Genomic DNA, 23669 nt, shown 5'->3' on the forward strand with positions numbered 1-23669 from the left:
TTTCTGTTTGCAATGCTGTTTATTTTAGAAAAGCCCCTTTGATCATCTGAATGAAAAATGTGGGCAGAAAAGTCACAAATGTTATAAAACAAAGTTTATTCTGCAATATTTTGTCATAATGAATTGCATCTCTTTGGTAAAAATAAACTTTATAAACATTTTAATTAACAGAGATTAGCATACAAAAAACTAAACTTCTGTAAATCGTCTTTAAAATGGGTAAAGGACTAAACTGGAGGAAAAAGGGTTAGAATTGGTCACCTACTGGCAAAATTATTCTAAACAAACCCAAAGACATTGCTTATGCTACGTAAGAAACAAGCTAACGGGAATGGTTTAAAAACAACTCTGGTTCATTTGATCAGAAAGCATTCTTACAATTCACTTTTAAATAAATAATAGTTACAATGAATTGGCAATTATAAAATGTTTTATATCACTATATGGCAGTAACATAATACTTTTAATTATGCACTTTTTAGTTTGAAGAAATGTACATTTATAAAACAGACTTGATAATGGCACTGGCAGTTAGATGTGAAGAATGTGCTTTAAGATATAATGGCAGGTGCAACGTTTAAAATATTCTACCTTTTCTTTTCAATAAATATTTTGACTACACCATTATTAACGTGCATGAGTGTACTTTGCTTTAGCCAAAGCTTGTAGTTGCTTTTCAGGCTGATGAAAAGTTGCAAACCATACAACTTCTATTTTACAGTCAGATTTTAAAACATGTGATGTGACTTTTGCAAAAGCAGTAATTTAGTATTGGAATCTGAAAGGCCAATACATGATCGTACAGTATTCACATCAGATTTATCTTGAACAGAGCAGCCTCCCTTGTACATAAGACTCATACACTTCTTCACTGTGTTTAAAGAATTGAATGTGGTTCATTAATACTTTTCTTGCCAAAATATATCCGAGTCAACCATTGGCATGAACATTTTACATGTGTCACTTAAAAAAAAAAAAAAAAGCCCAAAGCCCAACAATCAAAATAACTTTTAATTATACTCCATTTATACTATATACACCAGGGTCTCTAAACTGAGGTGGCAAACAAACCCAAACCCAATGCTAGGTACGTAAGCGAAAGGAAGGGCAGCTATTCTCCCACTACCAGGAGGGGTGCTCCGCAACGGAGCTGGCGGCCTTTGCCCGCCAAAACGGGGGGGCAGAGGCGTGGGGCAATGTGGGGGAGTAGGTCGGGGGCACAGATCGGCTGCCTCCTCCTTCGGGAGGAGAGAGGGAAGGCAGCAAAGCATGAAGAGCACGGCCCTGCCGCGCCGCTCTGTGTCCCGGGGAAAGGCTGCAACTGCTTCCCCTCTTCCACAATTCCAGTTCTCCCAGACCGAAAGCTGTAAGGATGGGTGCAGCTTTCGCTGCTAACTTCTGATTAGTATGGTTTTATTGCTCATTGCGTATTCTAATTAAATGCATTGTTAGCACCCCAACCCCATCCCTTCAGAAACGCCAAAGTCGCTATCACCAACTGCAGGGTTAACAGCGGCACAGCCACCCTCCTAGTAAGTATTAACCTTCTCAGATTTTATCCGAGGTGAAAAAATAACTCAGAACCAAACCAAAACACAGAGCCAACAAGAACTACAGTTTCCAGAATACTTGGACCTTGATCCAGCTTTCACTGGAAGCTACACAAGAGCTGCAACCACCTTCAGCAGGAGCCAGGCAGCACCCCTCTTCAACAGCGTGCAACTGAAACCGTGGCACCGAGCAAAACCTCAGATTGCTAACAATATTTCTGTGTAGCTGGATCCTCATTTTCACATTGACACAAACTCTGCAGTTTTCCATCAAGGCACAAAAGCAACCCATGAGAAAAAAGCAGTTCCACCAAGCATTCACATCTCCACATCCCAAAATCCCAATAACCACTGCGTTGGTACTTAATTTTCCTTTAAATAGCGATTTTTACCCCTACTATCCACCAGTAACACATCCAGTATCTGATCTAATTGGCTAATGCACCACTTGTGATATCCAGAAGACATACACGTCTGCACACATGTGTAGGCTAACGGGTGTTCACACAAAGCAGGAATGCAGCAGAGTATTTTTCTTCCCTTTCAAGAAATAAAACAAATCATTCTTAAAACTGAAGTAATTGGAAAAAAAAAAAAACAAACAAACAAACAAACAAAAAAAAAAAAACAAAAAAAAAAAAAACAAAAAAAAAACCCAAACAAACGAACCAACCACTTTTGTCCTAGTGTTTGTGCTTTAAAAAAAAAAATGTTGGCTTTACATTCCAAAACACAAAGAACCTCAAATATTTCAGGCTTGATCCAACAGCCATTAAGTCAGCGGGAGCACCACCGTTGTCTTCACGAGGCACTGCAACAGGCCCTCAGAGCAACAGACCTTCAGCAGCATAACTGTGTTCATATTTAAAGTAGACAGTTTATGGCAGTATTCATGAAGAGACTAACAAATAGAAAAAAAAAAAAAACAAACCCACAAACAAACTACCAGAAAACCCACAATGATCTAAGAAAGGCCTCCAAATAGCCAGAAAAAATACTCCTTTAGGGAAAGGTTAACTTTTGGCTGAATCCAGCACTGTTTTCAACAACCAAAACAGTGGACATTGGTTTCCTAGGTGGCTCTGCTCCTAATTTTCAACCAGCTTGCCCAACACCTCTGGGAAGCAACAGCTTCATGTGTTAGCAAGTTTATGGCACATCATGCTACCTTTCAGAAACAGGAAAGATGACCTTTGATAGTTGTATACAATTCTGCAACATACTTAAGGCATCCTTACGTGTACAGTACTGTTAAAACCCACTCCAACAGGACTGCTTACCCATTTTTTTAACAGAAAATAAATTAAAAAAAAAAAAGGCCATCATCTACAGGAAGATGTAAGCAATCACCACTGATTTAATAATTTAAAAAAAAAAAAAAAAAAAAAAAAAAAAAAAAGGGGGAAAAAGTCCACCATACCCCTAAAACATTTTGGCTGAAGGATGTCTGGAAACTATAAAGAGATTCTCTTATTGCAAAAATGAATTATGAAGGAATTTCTTCCCGACACAGAGGGGTCCTCCTGAGCTACGATGTACATCCAAAGGCGAAAGCCTAGCCTTGCCCGTTAGATGCCCCGTATGCAGCAGGAGGCTGGTAGGGTTCACACAGCACAAGGCACAGTGATCTGGGAAACAAAAGGTACGGACAACCCATGTGACAAAAAAAAAAAACAGCATTGGAGGGAAGGGGCGAAAAACCCTAAAAGCAATTCAGAGTTCACTGATCCAAAAGGAAGCTTTTTGTCTCAGATTACGGGGCAAGATGTTCCCTTTTCAGCAGCTGTTCACCACCTAGCCACCTAAAGCCTCCACCTTCTCCATGCTGTCACCACCATCAACTGCTGGGTTGTTTTTCCCCCCCAAATCTGTATTGGGGAACAGAAGGGTAGATGTTGCAGGACTACACAGCTACTATGTATTCAGCAGTGGTGGTAACACCAGGACAACATCAAACTTGGCAGGTGGCAGCTTTCACTGCTGGCTACATCTAAGGCGTGGGTGTGCATGCATGCATCTGCACAAAAAGGACACACACACACCCACCCCAAAAAAAGACAATTTGTCTTAAGATGAAAAAAAAAAACCAACCCCAAACAAAGTGTTTTCCTTCAGGAATCTGACCTGCACACAGCAGACCTGGGGGAGGGAGGAAAAAAAAGAAAACTGCGGGTGGTACCCACTTCAGCTGCCCCTTATCCCCGCTCTTCCTGGGGGATATTTAGCATCTTGCTGAAAGCAGCTCCGAGCGCTGCAGGTTTTCAGCCACTGTATCAGACGGGCTGAGAACAGCAGCCACTCGGAGTTGTGTCACCAGCATTTCCACCGGGACCCGTCTCAGAAGAGCAAAGAGAGAAGCAACCAAAGCCAGGACCCTTTTTACCCACCCTTTCTTTCTTTTTTCTCCTCCTTTTTAATCCTTTACGTGAAAGTCAGAGCCCTTAGACAGGGCAAAATTCACCTCTGCAAAGGGGGCCAGCAGAGATGTAAATATGATCCACAATGTGCATCTGAACAAACACATCTCTGAAAAAAAAAAAAAAAAAACAACTATTAAAAAGAAAAAAAAAATTAAAAAGTGATCAAGAAGTATGCTTTCAGGTTTTCACAAGTCATGCATCTCTCCTACTTTGAGAAGATTAAATAATTTTTTTTTTCCTTTTAGGCAGTGATTTAAAAATAAATGGCTAAATTATAGTTAGCGCCAAAAATAAAAAAGCAATGAGTCCTCTTATGGCTTTGATCTCCCTTGTGAAGGGTAAAAGTAGAAGAGTATTGCCACAATTAAAAAAAATATATGTATATATTCAACACTGACAAACATACTATTTTTTCCTTTGCTTGTGACAGTGGGTCTTTGCAGTACTTATTAAGGAACTCAAGCACGTTTGGATGCCAGCAAGGTGGAGCAGAGACCCTGCTGCTTCTTTCAACTCCTCATCGATTTCTTGACATAACTCCTTGAGTGCTTTGTTGCTAGGCTGACTTTCCTCAGAGGTATCTACACAAGGTTGTGATGCATAGCCGCTGTCTCCAAGAGGATCATCTTCATAGTCAACGTCTGTATCCACCTCGCTGTGAAATCCTTCGCTGCCGTCGCTTCCGTCATGGCTGGTCTTGGAGATAAATTCATACACCTCGTCAAGGGAGGATAAGGAAGACACGCTGGACCTAGATGCACAGCGCTGGGAACCCATGCTGCTGGCACTGTAGTTGTGATCCTCCTTTGGATCGATATTGGTGGCCGCAGAATCATTTTCCTGCAAATTTATGGAACTGGGAGGATTGAATGCACTGCCGTAACTCCTCTTCTTGGGTGTCTTCAGAGGCTGAGGTTTCTCACCTATTAAAAACAAGATTCGTCAGTAAGCAAATACTCCAATGAGATCATCTGCAAAATGAGCACACTAGGGCTGGCTGACTGCAAAGTAAGCTGAACGTGAGCATTTAAGAGTCATAATATCTTGTGCCCATTTACCGTCATCCACAGAGGACAACAGACTTCAGCTAATCACAACTAAGAGCTGGAGAAACAGAGAAGTAGCTAAGAAACTCATCCTACCATCTAGCGCAAAGGGCAGGGGAAGAACTTTGCAGAAAAAAAACCAAAATTATTTGGGGGGGGGGGGGTGGGGGTGGGGAAAGAATGTGGTTCTATAAAACTCTGTAGTGCTAGCAGAAAGAATCAAACTAGAATTGGTTCTTGACTGCTCTTACTATTTGGAAACTAGACCATACTCATTTCCTAAAACTTTGTAGAGAAAACATTTAGCTACTGGGCAGAGGAGAAAAACAGAGTAAAATGGCTAATGCTTACAGTCCAACATCCCTTGTTGAATGGAAGTATTTAACAGCATCATTGCAGTAGCAGCATCAATGTCGGATTCTGTGAAACACAAGCAGCAAAACATTAGATTTCAGGTGAGCCTGACAAAATGAGGTCCCTAGAACATACCAAGAATATGCATCTACATATACTGGCCTGCAATAAAGAGCAAGGGGGAAAAAAAGTACGAATTCAGACAAAGCACAGCCCTTACACAGTGCAATACATTTATAGAACAGTCTTCTATCTTAACTATGGCATTCAGAAGCTGAATTCTCATACTGCACTTAGCAAAGCTGAAGCCAAGAATCAGTGACATTAATTAGACATTCATACGATGATGCTGTTGCTATACTTATCAACAAGTGGCTTTTGTTTGTACAGGCTGAGAAGGATTACGCATGTGGCACAGCAAAGCCTCTCAGCAGCTTCATACCCTGGTTATGCGAATACGCAGTGCTGAGAGTGAACGTGCCCGTTAACACAGCATTAATTCAGCACACTTCTCCTCCAGCAATATTCTTCACACTAACAAGTCAAACGGAAGAAATCGAGGAGATGAGGGGGGAAAGGGCACTGAACTGCTTGATCTAGAAAGCATGGGGATCTAAATAATGGATAGGCACTTTAAAAGGTTTAGGTAAACTGCGGCACTTTTAGCTACGGTGGCATGCGCAGCTGTAAAGCACCATCCTTTGCCACCCAGAGTGGATTGCTTACATCTCAAAAAGAGCACCCTGAGGATATTATGGCAAAGAGTGACATTTCTAACCAGAATCGGGTGAAAAGGAAAAGAAACAAACATGTCCTTCCTATTCATTTCAGGACACACTTATGCACTTTAAAAAAAGAGGAAATCCAAGGTGTTCCTCCACTCACTGAAGCTATGGATGATGAATACTCCTTATACAGGAGAGAAGTATGTAAGAAATACATATGGTGGACTAACCGGGCAAAAGAGGAGCAAAGAGACAGTGAGCTCTCACATTGGTGTCTCAGAGCAAAAGAATACATCCAGGGTGTACATATGTACGTATGAGTGGAGGAGAGGGGCTGGAAGGTACCGGCAGCGAGCAGAACATGCTCTCAGTCCTGCTGAACTGGAACTGGGGTGGGAACTGTTGAAGTGAAACATAAGCAATGTCTTTTTTTGATGGCATTTTTTTCTCTATACCTGCCCCCTCCCCCCCCCCCCCCCCCCCATTATACGCATTAACTACATTACTGAATTTGAAGGGAGGGTTAGTATTGGGAGGGGGACTGCAGAACTGTCAGTTTGGCTTCCTTATCTTATATAATTGTCCCTAACTTTATCCCTGGTCAAGGAGAAATTTGAAGAAAATGACACTTTGGGAGCGTTGTACCAACATGGGAAGGAGACTGAGCTGCTGTTTCCAAAACAGGTTATAAAACACACACATTCCCCCCTTGGTTTTGCTGTCTCTCATTTTAAAACCAGCATACTTTAAGGTCTATCCCACTGCACTCATGAGATTATTTTTTTTAATTCTGTTTTGTCTGTCTTTGGCAGCAAAAGAGCCCCTGAATTTACAAGTCACATGTATCCAACTGACAAAAAGAAATTAAAAAAAAAAAAGTGTGAAGAGTTACTTTCTTCCACTACCATAATCAGAAAGTGAAATATTCCCATTCCTTGCTGGCTATCACAGACATTTTATTTTAACACCTGATGTTGGTATATAAGCACCACCTTGTCAAAACAACACACAATCAGAGGCATTAATGCAACATGGAATTACTACCTGCAAAGAACATTTCTGCATCTTAGTACCTCCAAAGAAAGAGCAAAGACACTTCTGCAGTAACTTTTTAGCAGTATATTCTGTGTCACCGTTAATGTGCTTTGGCTTCATTTGCAATTGCTCTCCTTGATAGAGCAGTATTTGCCAATATAATATATGCTTCCTGGGCAGAATGGCTAAGGAAGCACCTTATTACAAGGAATTCTTGCAATCTACACAACTGCTGCCCTGTGTGACCCTGGGAACATTAATGGCTTGCCTCTAATGCCAGGGGGATTCTGAACTGGTTCATCAACATGCAGAAATTAAGTGAAAGCAGATATATGTCATTACTTCAGCACCTCCAGTGTAGCAAATTGGAATAGTTAGCATCAGACTGGAAATCTCCAGACCCATCACAGGACACACCATCAAAGTCATTAAGAGGAGGGGGATTTCTTGTATTCTCTAACAAGCCCTGAGAATCCCAGATCTAGCAGCCCTGCAGCAGCCCCTCAGCCAGGGATGCTTCCTTGCCACCCGGGTACCACCTTAACACCTCTGTGGATGCATGGTAACTATCATCTGTGGGCCAGGAAGCTGCTTAGTCTCCAAAAAGCCTTGGCTTTGCTGCCTAACCAATGTTTCTCGTTTGTGGCTGAAAACTGAAAGCAACCTTCTCACCTCAAAGCCTACTGTGCTAGCAAAACCAGAGCGCTGGATGTCTGCTATGCTGCTCAAGTCCTGCTTCGTTGGTGGCCTTTCATTATCCTTTCATTATCCTTTTGAAAGAGCTTTAACAACACTCCTCTACAACAAATTAACACATGCTCACTTTTTCTTGGAATTAGCCCTTTAAAAATGGAGCACAGTTCACTTTTCAGCACTTAAAAAAAAAAAAAAACCAAAACGTATTATTTCTGACAAAGACAAGCCTTCAATGTATTAAGCTTCAGTAGTGAGGTGCAAAACCTGTGCTCAACAGGCTTCTTCAGAAGAAATGCTGCAAATCCCAGCATTCTGTCCTAGTACCAAGGCCCACTAAAATGTTTTAAAAAGAAGAAAACTTTTTTAAAAGTACATATGGGAAAAAGAAGTAACCATCTTCTGTTTAACAGTTGTTACTAGTTCTATTTGCATTTGACTGTCAATGAGAAACAGATTTCCATCTTAAATTAAACTTTTTTTTTTTTTTTTTAAATTTGAATTTGGCTGCCTGTTTTTCTTCATGGAAAGCAAAAGTAGAAATCCCTAGGACTGAGCTGTGGCCAATTCCTTGTTACTCTAACACTCGTTAAAACCTGCAAGAGTGAATAGATCCCAGTGGGCTGAAGAAGGGGACACCAGAAAGACAAGCAATGCTGCAGTTCAGCAGGGATGCCCTGAAAACAAACAGCAGCATTCTGCCCCCCCCCCCCCCCCCAAAAAAAACCACCCGCATCCTGTCTCAGCTGCAATAATACTTCAGGTTTGCCTGTGCTGCCAAAGCAGAGGTGTCGTTACATCGACATCCCTGGCTCAGCCTGCACCTGGGGCAGGCCAGCAAGTGCCAAACAACTGCCCTAACAGCAGTGCCAGCTGAAAAACTGCCCTAACAGTGGTGCCAGCCTCTGCAGGGACAGCCACATTCTGAAACTTCACCCACAGACAACGATGTTTAACTTGCTAGACGGGGGAATGTGTCGTGCTACCGAGTTCCTGCCTTGGCTAGAAGAGATCGCTCATCCACGGCAATATCCTGAGCATGACTCGGTCTGATCCAATCTTTCTCCACCAAGTTTTGGTGATTATGGTTAAAATAACATTTATACAACATAGTATTTTTTGGTTCTGGACATGACTTGTTTTCTCCTGCACCTATTTCATTACTAGTGCAGGAAACACAGTACAATGTAAACTTGATTGAGGAGCCGCACTGCAGCCTACAGCATCAAGACGTGTATTGAGAGTCCATATATTAAACCCATCCTATTCCCCTCTCCCATGAGTTAAAACGAACATTTTGCAATTTTTAAGGTGACACTTTAAACTAAACAAATATCATGAGGCTATTTTTTAACTGGGTTAATATCCAGAACGTAGGTCTTCCTGCGTAACTACACTGGCAATAACACTGGCTTGCGCCCAACTTTTTGGCAAGTGACCGAAAAGTATCACACAGCTGTGAAAGACTCATCTGAAGTATACTTGTTGTTCCACATTCCCCTGGAAAGCCTGTCATGCTCTCCTACCCACCTGTATCAAAGAACCAACTTTAAGGGACTTCTGTGGCCACATCCCACAAGTTTTATACATTAAAATTTGCTACCTTGTGTTCTCAGTTCTTGGTAACCAATAAAACTAGTGTAGAGATACACAGCTTTCAGACTTGTTTTCGAATGTACTATTCATTCCTTAAGTAGGTCATATTTGGGAATGATGTGCCTGCTAAATACCTTGCTGGCAGAACAAGGTGGCCTCCGTTACATCTTTAAAGTAATCTTATGGATTTACACTTAATACACGAGTGGCTAATACAATAAGTACGTGTTCTAATATATCAGGGGTTTTTTCATAATCTAGCAGACCCTTCGGAGTCGGTCCATACACAGCATCAGCTGGGTTTCAATACATGCTTGTAACTAAAACCAGGGAAACAGAGCGAAAGAAAATTAAATGTTTACCTTTGAGAGATCGGCCATGATTCTGCTGAAGGACTGAAGTTAGGTAGTGAGGGGATGCCGACCTACTGAAAAGAAAGTCAACAGATCAAAGCCAAGCCCTAACTAGTCAAATGATTTGTACAAAGTATCGTAGACACAATACTATAATCACAGAAAGGTAAAAACAAAACCAACCCAATCACCAGTTCAGTGGGCAAGCAATTCCTGTTGCCCTCAGCAGATGGCTTTACACATTGGTTGATGGTTTTTATAGCACTATAAGCCATCATCAGTATTTGGAAAACACCTCCAAATACACACTAAGCAAAAGTCTTGTTGGCAAGAGATACTAACTTTTACAGATTTTATGTACCTGCTTAAAGGATGTATTTTAAACAAAGATAGATATTTTTTAGTAAGTAAAACCTACATGATAACAAAACATGAGCATATACAGGGATGCTTAGAGCCCAGGAGCAGTTGTGTCCGTTTGCTCTTTAAAACAGTGGTGAGAGATTAACAAGAACAGAAGGTAGTGTGCAAAAAGCTGGGGAAGAACAAAAAAAAAAAAAAAAAAACAAACCCAAACAAAACCAAAACATCTGCTGATTTTAGAGTTAACTGAAGCTAGGCTGTTTTGGTGATGCCGTCTGCTTTTTTGTGTTAGGAGACCAGCTTTGCACCTGGCAAAGTACCACTTAATACCTTACAAATAAAGGGCAAGTTAAAGCTTTCGCGTGATTTTCTGCTACATACCCAGTCCTAATTATTCAGTTCATTATAAATATACTAGCAGCTAGAAATAAATACCACAGAAATAGTACAATTATTAAAACTGCATGAAACATAGCAATGTGCATCTTTTATAGTATTGCTGGAAGAATTCTAAGGGTGATGAGCAGAATTTTCAAGCTCAACCTGCAACAGCAACCTCATGGGATTAATGGGGAAGGCGTTTTTTGGATGTGGTGGCGCTTCTCACTGTCCCACCTTGTGTGCTAAGCACTGTCTTTGTTAGTGTTTGCATTAAAGTGATGTACTTCTTCCCCTAACTGAGTCTGTCTTTTGCCTGTGACTGTAATGGGTGAGCCACCCCTCCCTGTCCTTATCTCAATTCCCAAGCCTTTCCTCCTTCATTTTCTCCTTCCCCTTCCTGAGTGGGAAAGGGTGAGTGAACAGCTGAGTGGTGCTCAGGTGCTCTCTGGGCTCAAACCATGACATAACCAAAGGGAAAAAGATCCAGTGCAGCTGAATGCAAACATGTGCAAACTCAAGTTCACTGTCTGTTATGTTTTCTTGTAGGGGTGATGAAGTGCAAAAGGAACAGATCCAAAAACTGGGGGAAAAATATTAAAAATAATTTTTAAAAAGAAGTGACAAGGAAAGCAATGGACCTACTCCATCTTGGCTGGCTCTGCAGTCTGCAGGTAAATTGTACAAAGAGATGCTAAACATCTTCATCCTTTTGCCTGAGCTCAGATCCTTCAAGAATCATATCCACTTAGAGCTTTCCTAGAGCAAATTAATGCTTAGTATTGATTAAGACAAGCTATGCATATGCATAGAGTATTTGCAAGATGAGGACCCTGACTGTCCCCAGAGCCCAGGGATATAATACATGTAGTAATAGAACCAGAATGCAGCTAGAGGCCTCGCAGCGACTTGTTGAACAAGCTGTGCAAAAATAAAATGCACCAGTGATGCCAATCATCCATGATAATACAAATTTCAGTGTAACTAGGCACAGATTACAGTTTTGAAAAGCTTCTGCTCAAAGTAACACCTTAAATTTTATTTTAAAATCCTGCTGAATGATAGGTATATTCCCTGAAAACATACTGTAAAAAACTTATGAACACTAGCCCTCCCACAGAAAAATTCAGAGACTCTCACAGTTGAATGCTATCATCACGCTGTAGATAAATTTGGACAGTCCTTCCAGTCTTTCTCCAGCTGTAGCTCTGGGCTTTCTCTTTCTCTCCATGCACAAGGCAGCTCCTTGGGGACCCTTCCCCAAAATTAGGCCAGAATTTAAATCTAATCCAAGAATTTTTAATGTGGAAGGGAAAAATATAAATCTGTTTTTCTTTGTATGGCTGAAAGTCATACAAATGTTTTTTGTTATTAAAGGAAAATAAACCAGCTTTCATTAGGGAGAATTTTAGCATCTTAAAATGTTTTTATTTTGTTGTCCTTAAAAATATAAGCACTGCAAAACCCTTTATGTATTGAAGTCAGTGAGAATTTTGTCATGTGGCTTCATTAGGACCAGGATTTCCTTGTAATTGTGATTGTTGGCAAGTGTGACTAGTCCTGCAGTGAAGGAGAAAAAACTTACGGAAAACAACAGCTTCAAATTAAAGTCCTGATCTTGCAAGTACTTTGGTGTTCAGAGAAAATCTCTCCTTCCCTACACCTAGTTTCAGTACGTTGTATTTACACAAGCTAGGTAAAGCATACTTCAATGCTTGTATAGTTGGACTAATCTTGAAAACCTTGGAGATATTAAAAACTTAACTGGTCAAGGCTCTGAATGACCTGTCCTAGGCTGAGTCTGTCTTGTCCCTCTGCTTTTCTGGCTGGACAGACAACAGCCAGAGGTTCCTTCCCATCTGTATTATTCTCTAAAATACAAAGTTTGACCATGTAAACATAGACACGGGTGTCAACAAAGCTTTCAAGGACCAAACTTTCACTCAAGTTGTACCAAAAACCAGAAGTCCATGCCCTTACATAGAAACGTTAAAACCAATAAAAGCATTATCATCATGAGTCCAATTACAGTAGTTTCAATAATCTTTGTTCTTATAAAACAAAGCCTGACAGTACCACCAGCCATCTCATGCTTTTCAATTTGACTGTTTCTTAATTATTCTTAATATTTAAACACTTCAGGGTTATTTTAGTAATGCTCCTGTTCCAGTAGAAAACTCAAAACCAGAATACTTCTACCTGGCTGGTTCAAATCCAAGATGACCCTTTATAGCTCAAGATGGCTGGAAGGCCAGAGATCACTGTTACATCTTGCAGGTTACAAACCCAAGTGGAAAAACCCATGCCACACAAAATCTTCAGCCACTGTCAGACAGCTAAGGCTTGCAGGGGAGTGCCAGCTCCCAGGGTCAATGTCCCATTGGACCCTTAGAAATGTCTGCTCAATATTATCAGCTTTACATCCTGCTCCATAATCCCAGTTCCTCCTGTTTGTTAAGGAAACTCCCTGCAGTAAGATTAAGGCATAGGGCAATGTACAGAGACCTTCATTATCTCTTATCTCACCCAAATTCTTTGCTGAACTAGATAAACTGGCCATGTGCCTACCTAAGAACTGAGCTAACAGCAACGCGTTCCTCTGCTTTCTGTCCTCCCCCTCTCCATCCCGCCTCTATAGGCTGATCCAGCTGCTGTTCCTCTTCCTCTATGAAGAACATGTGATGTTGACTTCAAATTCTCCAAAATCTATTGCCTAATCTTAAAATCCATCAAATGAGGAAGCCCTGATTTCAGAAGTCTTGCATGCTCCACCTCAGAGTATGTTTATGCTAAAGGCTGTTCTTCCCATCCCTGCTGCAAAATGCTTTTAACAGCCTTGGAGAAGAACACCCCTCTCCCAGACTAGCCTCTCTAAGCACTGCAGACTGTAAAGAAGTTGATTGTTTTTGACAACAGCATAGCATATACATATTTTATATCCAGACAAGCAACTTACACGAGAAGACACACACCTCCTTCCAAGCTAGCAGCACCAGGCACCCTAGATCAGTCCTGGTGAGCTGTGCTTGAAGGAGGATTTTGCTCTGGTTCCCAGGACTGCCCTCCCTCCAGAGAAATGAGGCTCACCAGTAAGCACCCAGCACAGCCACAACCTCCTCCTTTAAACTCTCCCACAGTTTCAAAGACAACCTGGACACAAACCCCAGATCTGCTGCCTGGGAAGCCTCAGCTCATTACATCTCCCTGCCGCATCTAGCTGGTCTCACCTAAGCCCCACTCATATTCTTCTCTTGGGTGGCAGATGATAACAATACATCAATATTTGTGTGGGCATTTCCTCTGCTAGGTGGAGTAACATAACTGCGCATCCTACTCGGGTGAGGAAATTCACCTACCTTGGTGGTGATGCTGGCGGAGTATAAAACGCAAGTGCTGAGGGAAAAGGCTGCTTTTTCAGTGCTTGGACAAGATTAGGTTTATATTCTGGGTCAACACACCATAGCGAACCTTTTCCATTCACCTGCAAGAAAGAAGTATTGCAAATTAGAAAATCCAGGGGCCAGGCTGTTACAGTCATTTCTCATTTAATATTCCCAAAACGCAGCACAGAGCAGTGACATAGGCATCCACCACTATACAGCTGATGTACATCACCCTCAGGCAGCTCCATCGCCTGCATGGAAAGCGGACGCTCACGAACCGCGTGGCTGGTCCTGAGACCCTCGTGATATGGTACAGAAACACCCGTTTTGCAGCTTGGGATAGCATCTCCAAAGCCCCTTCTCTAAAGCCCCACTTCCATTCATGTTTGACTGCTGAAAGCTGTAAATCTTATTTTAACACTTGGTAAATACAGAGCTGTGAGTTTAAGGATCTGTCCAGGCATCAGTGAATTGATTGGCAGTCTTCCGATTAACAGATTTCTAAGTAAGAAACCAAAGCACCCATCCTTTCACTTAGATATGGCCATAGATTCATTTAACTTTACTCCATCCCGTAAAAGCATTTTGCTGGCTGCCCAGCTACAAAATGGATTACTCCCACTTTTTTCAATATCTGAAAATCTAATTAATATATTTTTGATGCACCTAACAATGTAAGCACCACTGTACTAGTCATTCTTGATTTTAAATTTCATATGCCAAAAGTTAAGCAAGTTAAAGCACCTCCTGCTCCTCTCAAGGGTTTCTTCACATACTCACTATATAAAGAAAAAAACCTGTTTTTTTGAGCCTGCTAGTTCACGCAATATGAACAGGAAAATTAGGTATGAAAATTTAAAACAAATCTATAATCACTGACCTGACAGATCAGCTAACAGCTCTACAGGTAGCAATGACAGATTTTTTGGTGGAAAATAGATGTTACAGGAGTGATCATGCACACAGCAGAAGGATGGGGCAGCTCTACACCTGAACAGGACGACCTTTCTTGAGGATTTTGAGGGAAAAAGTCTCAGAGCAGAAATCCAAGCTCCATGGAACACCTCCTGCGAGCCCACAAAGGCCAGCTGGCTTCCTACCAGTATCTGGGGGGTATTAATACCATTTTATGGATGGACACTCCATGATTTACTTCAGATTGAAAAGGACCCACAAAGCATAAAAGTCTATGGTCATATTTAAGTCATGGGGCTTTTCCTGAAAAGAAGAAATACTTTGCTATAATAGTGGAAAATCAAATCAGGGAGAGCTCCAGCTAAGAGATGCTGCTCTGTAATTCTAGTTAAGGCCACTGCTTTTCATAAAGATCTGAGCTGCAGCACCTCTCAGACTTACTTATTTTTTTAACCTGGATCTTTCTTATCTTTTCATGCTAATACTGAACACAGCCTGTAAGATATCTGTCAAGAAGCTTATCTTCAATTAAGCAGCCATGGTGGCTGGCAGGACAATTTAGCCACCTAGGTACTAACGGGAGGTGTCCTCCCAACCAGCTCCATCCACCATCTCAGTGACAGACTAATACCCTGATCCCCTTTCCTGTACCTCACCTCAACCCTTTTCCCAGCATCCCAACTCTGGCTTTCTTTTTCTTTCCTCTCTTTGGTAGCTTTGAGGCTGTTGCCCTCAGGGAGCAGCAAGAACTCCCCAGACCAGCAAAGCCCTGCTGTGCACTGTTCTATCGGCTGCTTTAGGCAAGCACTTCGACATGACACCTAATTCAGTTCAGCTGGGGCCTACAGCCAGAATGGGCTTAGTTTCCCTCTTGCATCTTCCCAGCCACACACTCCCACCAGTTTGCTGCCCTGACAACATAACACAAGGATTTCGGGTGGGTATTGCAACAGCAAGCTGAAGCCGGGCACACCCTGAAGCTTTCCGGACACTCAGTCTAATGCAAGAGGCAAGAAACAGGGTGACTTCTTTGAGTAGTTAGATTGGGCTAGGTGTAATGTGAAACCACACTTCCACCCCCCATTACTAGTACTAAAAGCAGACATTGAGCAAAAGAGATGATGCCCATGGGGCTGCTCCTGTGCACCCTTTCACTCAACATCAGCTGTTTAGCAAAGTCACCCAGTGGGAATCCAACACAGGTCTGAGGTTCATGTCACAATTTAGGGGAAAGCCATGCACAACCAGAGCTGGAAATCCCACAGAACACAGATGCATCCAGCTTTAAAACAAACCGGCGGTCTAACCACAGCAACAAAAAAAGTCTGTATCATTTCTCTTAGCAAAGACTAAGCTTAAGATGATCTAAAATGCTAAACTGCCTCTGGAGGTTACTATTTCACACCAACAGTGGTACAACTGTTGATGTGCTAGCTGAAATGTGGGTTTAACTTTTATTTAACATTTAGGGAAACATTCCTCCAGAGCCAGTGTGGAGCAGCCACCAGATCGTTTTAACTCTCCATATCAAAATGAGTGGGGCATTTATATTGGTTTTTTTTGGTCTATCATCTTTTCTGCGTCTTTCTAATTTGACTTGCAGGATTTTATCTACGCAAGTAAAGGAAGGAAAAGAATTCCTATGTTTTGAAGCATTTGGGGCTATTTCGTAAAGACAGTAAGTTTCCAGCCCCCAGAATTTCAGGGCTTGATTACAGCAACGTGGGTTGGAAAAAAGATGCCCCCCCACAGTGCAGCCTTGTCCTTTACCACCACCCCGCCGCTAGCCCCTGGCTAGCTGTGAAGTACAACCAGCGAGTATGGCCAGTCCAGAGAGCAAAGCCCAAGGAGCAACCGAAGGGGAGCGACTCAGCCGCTGCAGAGGCAGACCCCCCCGTCCCTGCCTGCAGAAAGCCCTCCTCCGCCAGCTCAGCCTGGGCAGCAGCCCCGGCTCCACCTGGCGTGGGCAGTTCTCACCCGCTGCTCCCACCTGAGCTCGGTGAACCGCTGGAAAATACTGTGTGTGTGCACGGAGGTATATCGCACATTAGCCAAGAGGTTTATCAGATAATAGATTTCTCTCTCCTGTCTCTACAGGCTTATAGATGGGACCTGCTCTTTGCCCAAATATTTGAAAAGCCGCACGGATTGTTTACCACCATCCCTTGTCAAAAGAAAAAAGACAAACCCTAAAGGAAGAAAAAAAAAAAAAAAAAAAGCCCCACCTATCTACCAAGAAGAAGAAAGGGAGATCTGTTGAAGATATTTAAGCCCTGGCCACCCCAGCCTCCGGAGCAAACAGTGGCAAGGCCACATCCATGCTAACAGTGGCATGCCAAATTGGTGCTTGACGTGGATGCCACTCCTGCCTCCTCACACCTTTTCTCCCCAGTGGTATTGGTTCATAAAAAAATCCCCAAACCCACAACTGTAAAAACAAGTCTAGCAAAGAGCAGGGACATTCTTCAGGGCTTCCAACTCCAAACTGCTTTTTAATGCAGGCCCTCCTGTGTCGTCCATCAGACACTGCTCCCTCAAAAAAAGCAAATTCCCACTGTAGACCTCTCTCCCCTCAACCCCAGGGCCGCATGACAGGGCTTAAGATGCAAAGAGCATTAGCTATATGTTCTGAGGATCAGTGGCCCACAGTCACACCTCTGCATCTTCAGGGGCACCAGGGCCACAGCAGGTACACTGGGAGGCAAGCAGGTCTCCCAGAGACTGGCTCCAGCAGCATCCCCTTGCTGTCCGTCAGGTCCAGCTCCCAACCACCATCACCAGAGAACCACTGGAAACCTCATCTGTCTGGGTAACTGCATGAGCTCAGCTGCAACTCTGATAAGAAAGGGTATTTCAGCTCATAAGTCTATCACCTGGAGTAAACCTTGACAAACCACTTAGACACGGCAGCATCACAGTATGTGCACACAGAAAGGGTAATGTATATTTTAGCAGAGATGTGACGTACATGCATCCTGTTTCCATGGCATGAGAAGTTCCTCCTCGACTGCAGAGCTGGCTCATAAGGCATCTCAAGGCAGTTACTTTCCCTTCAGAGCCCTTCAACTCATTAAAAGAAAACCACAACATCCCATATTTTCAGCAATCCAAGCAAGGACAGCCTTCCCCTAATCTCTGCTGAATGCCGTCCTAGACTCCCGAATGCCCGCAGCCTGCTGCAGCAGGCAGGGTAAAGGTATTTAGCCAGCTGATAGGAAAACACATGCAAACAGAATGACCATCCACAGCTACGTCTGCAACACGATGTGGTGCAGCGTGGTGGAAACAGCTCTGCAGAGTGAGAACGTTGGTGCTGAGGGGTCACCCGCACGTGCCTTGGATATTTTACTCAGATCTACTCCAGCAGGGTCTTGAGGACAACATCCAGGAGCAACCAGGACACAGCAAGCACACGCCTGCAGCCCTTCTTCCAGGTTAGCACCAGCCAAAATTAATCCAGTTCACGTGTCCTGAAACTGCCCCGCAGTGCCAGCTTGCATGGGGTAAGTGGGGAAAAAACAGGAGACTCACTTCAAAGTGCACTCCCAGTCCAAACCAAAACATCAGCGTTATGGCAAACATGAGGACAGACACTTCCTACTTTTGCTGCCAGACCTCCAGGAGATGATTTTGTAGCTGATGGCCAGCAGCAATAGCCAGGGAGGTGTCAGAAAGCAGCCTGCCCTAGGATCTGGGGGCAATGACCCTCCCCTCCTGTCAGACATTTACACTCTTTCAATATGAGAGCCCAGATTCATTTGAAAGGCTTTAAAACCCTTTTCACCCTGATGTTACAAAATAAACCATGCTGCTCTGATGCAACGTGCCATGGGCCCCTGCTTCCACAGGCACTTGGGATAGCAGCAAGCTATGCACTCCCTCCGACACACAATTAAGACACCATTAACAAAAAAAAAAATGGAAGAAAATAAAAAATTATCTTGCTCTCTTATAGAAGCACCCAGAGGCATGGCTAGCACATGGTCACAGGCAACACAATCAGCAAAATGAGCTTGTAAGCTCCTGCTGCTTGCTCCAAGAAGTGACACCTGAGGAGCTCATCCACGGGGTCTGCAGCATTCCCGTCATCTGCCAGATCAACTCCCATGGAGTCTGCACATGCCGCTGGGCACCACGCACTTATTTTGCAGGAAGAATTTGGAGCAGTACCCTCATCTGGTCCTTTTCTAACCAGGGCAGAGGGTAAAGATTTAATGACTGCTGGAGATGGGGAAGCTTCAGCAAAGTTTCAGACGGGACTTTTTTGGGGTGGGGTTTTTTTGGTAAATGCAGTTTCTGTTCTTAAGAATTAGAGAGCTGTGCAGTCTCTTGAGCCCTGGGAAAAAGCTGACAGAGCACATCAGCATCACCTTACTGGTAACGGTGGTAGCTATTCTGCATCTTGTTTTCCCTACTAGAGTTCTCACATCTAGCACCAAGCCATCCTCTGAGCCCAGAAGTACTGGGGGAGTTGCCAGGGTAAGCAGAGGACCGGGCAGTCTCAAGCTCCTGCCGCCCAAATGCCAAGACACGAGGTTTGACTGGTAACTCCTAAGCTGTCAGGGTTTCCAGGCTGGAAACAGCTGAACTTTAAAGGGCAGATCCACAGACAACAGGAACACTGATTTAGGAGATTTCCCTGCCCTAATTCTCCTGAAACTCGTGTCTCCCTTCCTGGACAGAGCCACCCAGTCCTTTAAGGGCAGCCTTGCCACCTGTGGCAGCACGCGGTTGCTGCCCAGATCCACATCCTTCACACAGGCACAGCTTGCCGCATCTCAGTTACTCCACTGCAGCTCCTGCAGCCGCCCTAAAAGCCCGTCCTAATACTCAGCAGGACTCACCTGCGGGGGAGTTACCGAACTTGCCACACAGCAGCAAAAACTCTTTTTCAGGGTAAAGCTGCTGCTTGGAAAAACAACACCCTAACAATGTAATGGAAGAGCAGAGGTATTGAGAAGTGGTGATGTTCAGTCCTACCAGTACAACGCAGTCCTTCCCAACAGCCACTCAGCTCCAGAACTTCTATCTACAGCGAAAGGCTGTCAAGCATGCCAGGCATTGCATGCGTTTCTGATAACAAGCCTGTTACCACTTGGGCTGACCTCCAAGCATACAGGTCCAGGATTTGTTTGTTGACTTTTGGTATGTGGTTTGTTGGTTTATTTAAGCCAGAGCCAGCTCTTTGAGGAATGGGATGGGAAATGAGAGAGGGAGGAAGGAAGTCACTAGTAAAATCATGCAAGTCAGAAGAAGAAGGAATTTGTACAGAAAAGAGTATCCTTGACTTTAAGAAGTGAAGCTTGTGTTTGCACCATGCAGAGACACACACTGTTATGTTATGACAGAGGTTAAAGCAATACAGTACATTAAATGCAGGAATTAACGCGGTTATTGGAAAGCTAGAGCTGTGCTAAATGTAAAAGAAGGTCACAAGTCAAAGAGTCTGTTTAATATTCAAGACAGCTGTTAGACTGAGAAACACTCAGCCACGTCCATACAGCGTGCCTGCAAGCAAGGGCGCCTTGCAGAAGACCACATCTGCACCCAAACGGGCAGCACCTGTGCTAGACAAGTGAGGAAGCTGCTTGGCATCCCGCAATCTCTTCTGCTTCCCAGTGCAATCGTAGCCATGACCGTGCTGGAAAAGCAGGGAAGGAGGAACACACCCCGGAATTTCAGCATGGGAAAATACAGAGAGCACCAGTTTAAGAAGCTTCAGCAAAAAGACATCCTAAGACAGATGTCTGAAATTTCAGGATGGGTATTGCAGGCTAACAGAATTGTAAGGGGAAATACAGTCCTTTGCAATATAAAAAGGATACACCACAATTAGCTCTACCCAGGTCAGCGCTAAATAACAAAGTCAAGTGACTTCCGTCATCCTGTGATTTGCCGGAAGTGGCATTTCCAAACCATCTCCAGCTGCAAATAAAGTGTTAGAGGACAGGGAGGGGAAAAAAAAAAAAAAAAAACAAAAACAACAAACCACCAAAAAGTCCTTGAGAACAAGAGAGTCTTCTCTGCCCCCCCGAATTTCAAACTTGACCCACCTCCCTCCCACCAGGTCTCACCTTGCCATGGCTTCTCTCCACCTTTCGGAAACACTTGTTCAGGGAGAGGTTGTGCCGGACTGAGTTCTTCCAGCCGGTGGGTGCTGTGGCGAAGTAGGGGAAGCGCTCCAGGATCCAGCTGTAGATCTCTTTGACTGGCAAGCTCTTGTTGGGGGAATGCTCAATTGCCATGTAAATGAGAAGGCTGAAAGAGTAAGGGGGTTTGGAAGTGGCGGATTTTTTTTCAGGGTTCTGGTAGCAGGACGGCGAGAAGGATGGCACGCTGTCGCCCTCAATGTCATATAAGGGGCTAACGATTGGAAGACCCTCACTTCCAAGGCTGAAGTTTGTTAGAAGATTAGTACTTTCATGCAGCCAGTTCAAATTTGTGAGCTCATCATCTGCTGAATCTCTGTCCACCACAGTGGCCTTTGGCCTGCCGGCATCGCCTGCATCAGGCAAGCTTCCCACCCCATGACACTGCCGTAGTCCTGCAGCTTTTTCTGCTCCTGGTGTTTCAGCTTTCTTATCCGGAGTCATTCCAGTGACTGGACCCATTTAGCTTTACTGGTCTGCAACAAAGGAGATGGTCAGAAATCAGAGCAAACTTCAAAATCATGTTAGGTGGCTACCCACCAAACTCAAAAGCAGGGCTGTACCATCCCCATGCTGTGCAAGGATACTGCAGTCACTGATGAGAACCAGGGTCCAACACAAGTGCCCCAGTAATCTCATGAGCATGTGTTAATTCCCCTCAGTTTATAACCAGAATTTACAGTACACACTTGGAAACTGCTGCATCCATCTTGAAACGCCAATCTGGACACAGAAATAATAGCTATTTTGGGGTCAACATCTGAAATCTGAAGAAGACCTTAACACATAGGATATAATCCATTCAGCTCTCACATTAACTCCTTAGTTATACTCATTATATTGTAAATTGACCCTATTTATAGAAGCATTTGCCTTTGGTGCCCCAAGAGTAAAACCTAAGTTGCAAAACTTACATCAGTGTAAAGTGAATTTGTCGTCTCAGTGCAAATAATTTACAACCCCTTACAAGCCACAGTCATTCCCAACAACTGCCTCCTGTTTCTACCAGGGAAGGACCTGGCCAGCCCATCAGATAGTTCATCAGCCAGGTCCTATGGAGCTGCCCAGCTCTGAAAGACTTTCTTTTTCCCCTCCTGCAAGGGCTTGGTGCTCTAACCCCGGCTCCCCTGCAGAGCAGAGGGTGGAGGGACCAGCTCTCAACAGCAAGGGACCATCCACTGGGCTGGCAGCTCAGACCTGTCACAGAAATAACGGCTGACCACTTGCTCTGAATTTTTCCCTAGATTAAAACAAAACAAAACAGAAAAAAAACCCCAAAATTTGTTATCTATAAAAAACTGCCACCCAGAATGCATGGTCTAACAGGGTACCCATGCTTTAGAGGCATTACACTACCAAAAAACATCTTCCTGCTTGTAGGGTTTTAAAAGAGGTTATCTAGCAAACTCTATTACGGCAGCAGCTGGCTTTTCCTGATGATGTGACCATGTTAGAGCTTCACTGCACCTACAGCTTTGGCCAACATACACCTGTACCAGAAGTACTGACCAACAAAACCACCCTACCGATGTGTATATATACATATAGACACACATACATCGATACAGGGGTTACACCAGCTGCTGTAAACTTAAGACACTCCAACTATGGATGCAGTTTACCAGCAAAACTGAGGTTCATATTAACTATTAAAAAAAAAAAAACAAAACCACAACACAAAAAACCCAAACAAAACAAATAAACAACAACAAAACAAACAAACAAACAGAAAATCAACCCAGTTCCCTGTCCCAGTACCTGCTGGTCTCATGCTCCAGCTTCTACTGCAAGAGCTCAATTGTCAGACAAGGACAGTTTCCATATCACATCTCACCAGACAGCTTTATGCAGTTACTGGATGTTTTTTTTTTTTTTACAACCGTCTTTAGCAAACATGTGGCTTCGTGCACTTGCATCTTCTTCTACAAAGTGGAGGCAAGGAGTTGGCCAGCTTTTATACACATCTGGCTGTCCCACCTACAGAACTGCAGTGCTGGCTGGCTCCCACCCGACAGCCTCACCGTGCCCATGCTATTGTGCTCCATGCCTGACCTGCCTGGAGATGTATTTGCCCAGCCTCCTTATTTTGGAGGAGGGGAGCGACATGTGCAACAGAGGCATGACATGGTGACATGGAAAGGTAACAGGATACATCCATTTTATGTTCCCCAACAGGAGCCAGAGCTCTGCCAGCCCCTGCCTGGTGCCAGGCTGGCAAGGGGTGCAGAATTTGTGCCTCCCCCAGAAAACGCACTGGTTTCCCACCAGCAATTCCTTCTCCTCTCTTCATCTGCTCATATGCTTTTGCACCAGCTATTGCAAAGCTGTTTTGACAGTAACACCTGCACCTATGCTTACCAGTACAAGTGCTGGAAACCATCTCCAAATTTTCTATTTAAGTGCAGGGACAGGCATGATTAACTACCAGCTCAGTCATTAAAAAAAAAAAAAAAATTTAAAGCAAAGTGAACTGCTGAAATAGCTGGTCAAAAATAGCTTTGCTCTCCCTACAATTTACTTCTCCCCCAAGCCATCAGAGCAGATTTACATTGGCAGTCAGTGATTGCTGGCTTTAAACACAGCAATATATACATATGCTTATGTCAGTTTTTCAATCCTTTCTTAAATTAAAAAACAAACAAAGAGCTAGTGATAAAATTCATACAGTGAGACAAACCCCAATTCTGCTGCAATGCGAGTCGCACCCTT

General features: G+C 43.5%; 1 protein-coding gene across 3 annotated transcripts in view; it reads right to left on the bottom strand.

Moving 5' to 3' along the window:
- Positions 1 to 23669, bottom strand: part of FOXN2 (forkhead box N2) — a 35309-nt gene continuing 11640 nt past the window's right edge. For 2 of the 3 annotated variants that reach the window (XM_032989507.2, XM_032989508.2), the window contains 5 exons: positions 20886 to 21436; positions 13870 to 13994; positions 9782 to 9846; positions 5368 to 5436; positions 1 to 4893 (listed from right to left, as the gene is read on the bottom strand). In XM_032989507.2, coding sequence (XP_032845398.1) covers positions 4376 to 4893; positions 5368 to 5436; positions 9782 to 9846; positions 13870 to 13994; positions 20886 to 21422 — 1314 coding nt within the window. In that variant the 5' untranslated portion in view covers positions 21423 to 21436 and the 3' untranslated portion in view covers positions 1 to 4375. The remainder of the gene's footprint in view (positions 4894 to 5367; positions 5437 to 9781; positions 9847 to 13869; positions 13995 to 20885; positions 21437 to 23669) is intronic. The other variant, XM_032989509.2, reaches the window with a different exon arrangement.

Source organism: Tyto alba, unplaced genomic scaffold, assembly GCF_018691265.1.
Source record: "Tyto alba isolate M040663 unplaced genomic scaffold, T.alba_DEE_v4.0 Super-Scaffold_16, whole genome shotgun sequence".
Taxonomy (NCBI): domain Eukaryota; kingdom Metazoa; phylum Chordata; class Aves; order Strigiformes; family Tytonidae; genus Tyto; species Tyto alba.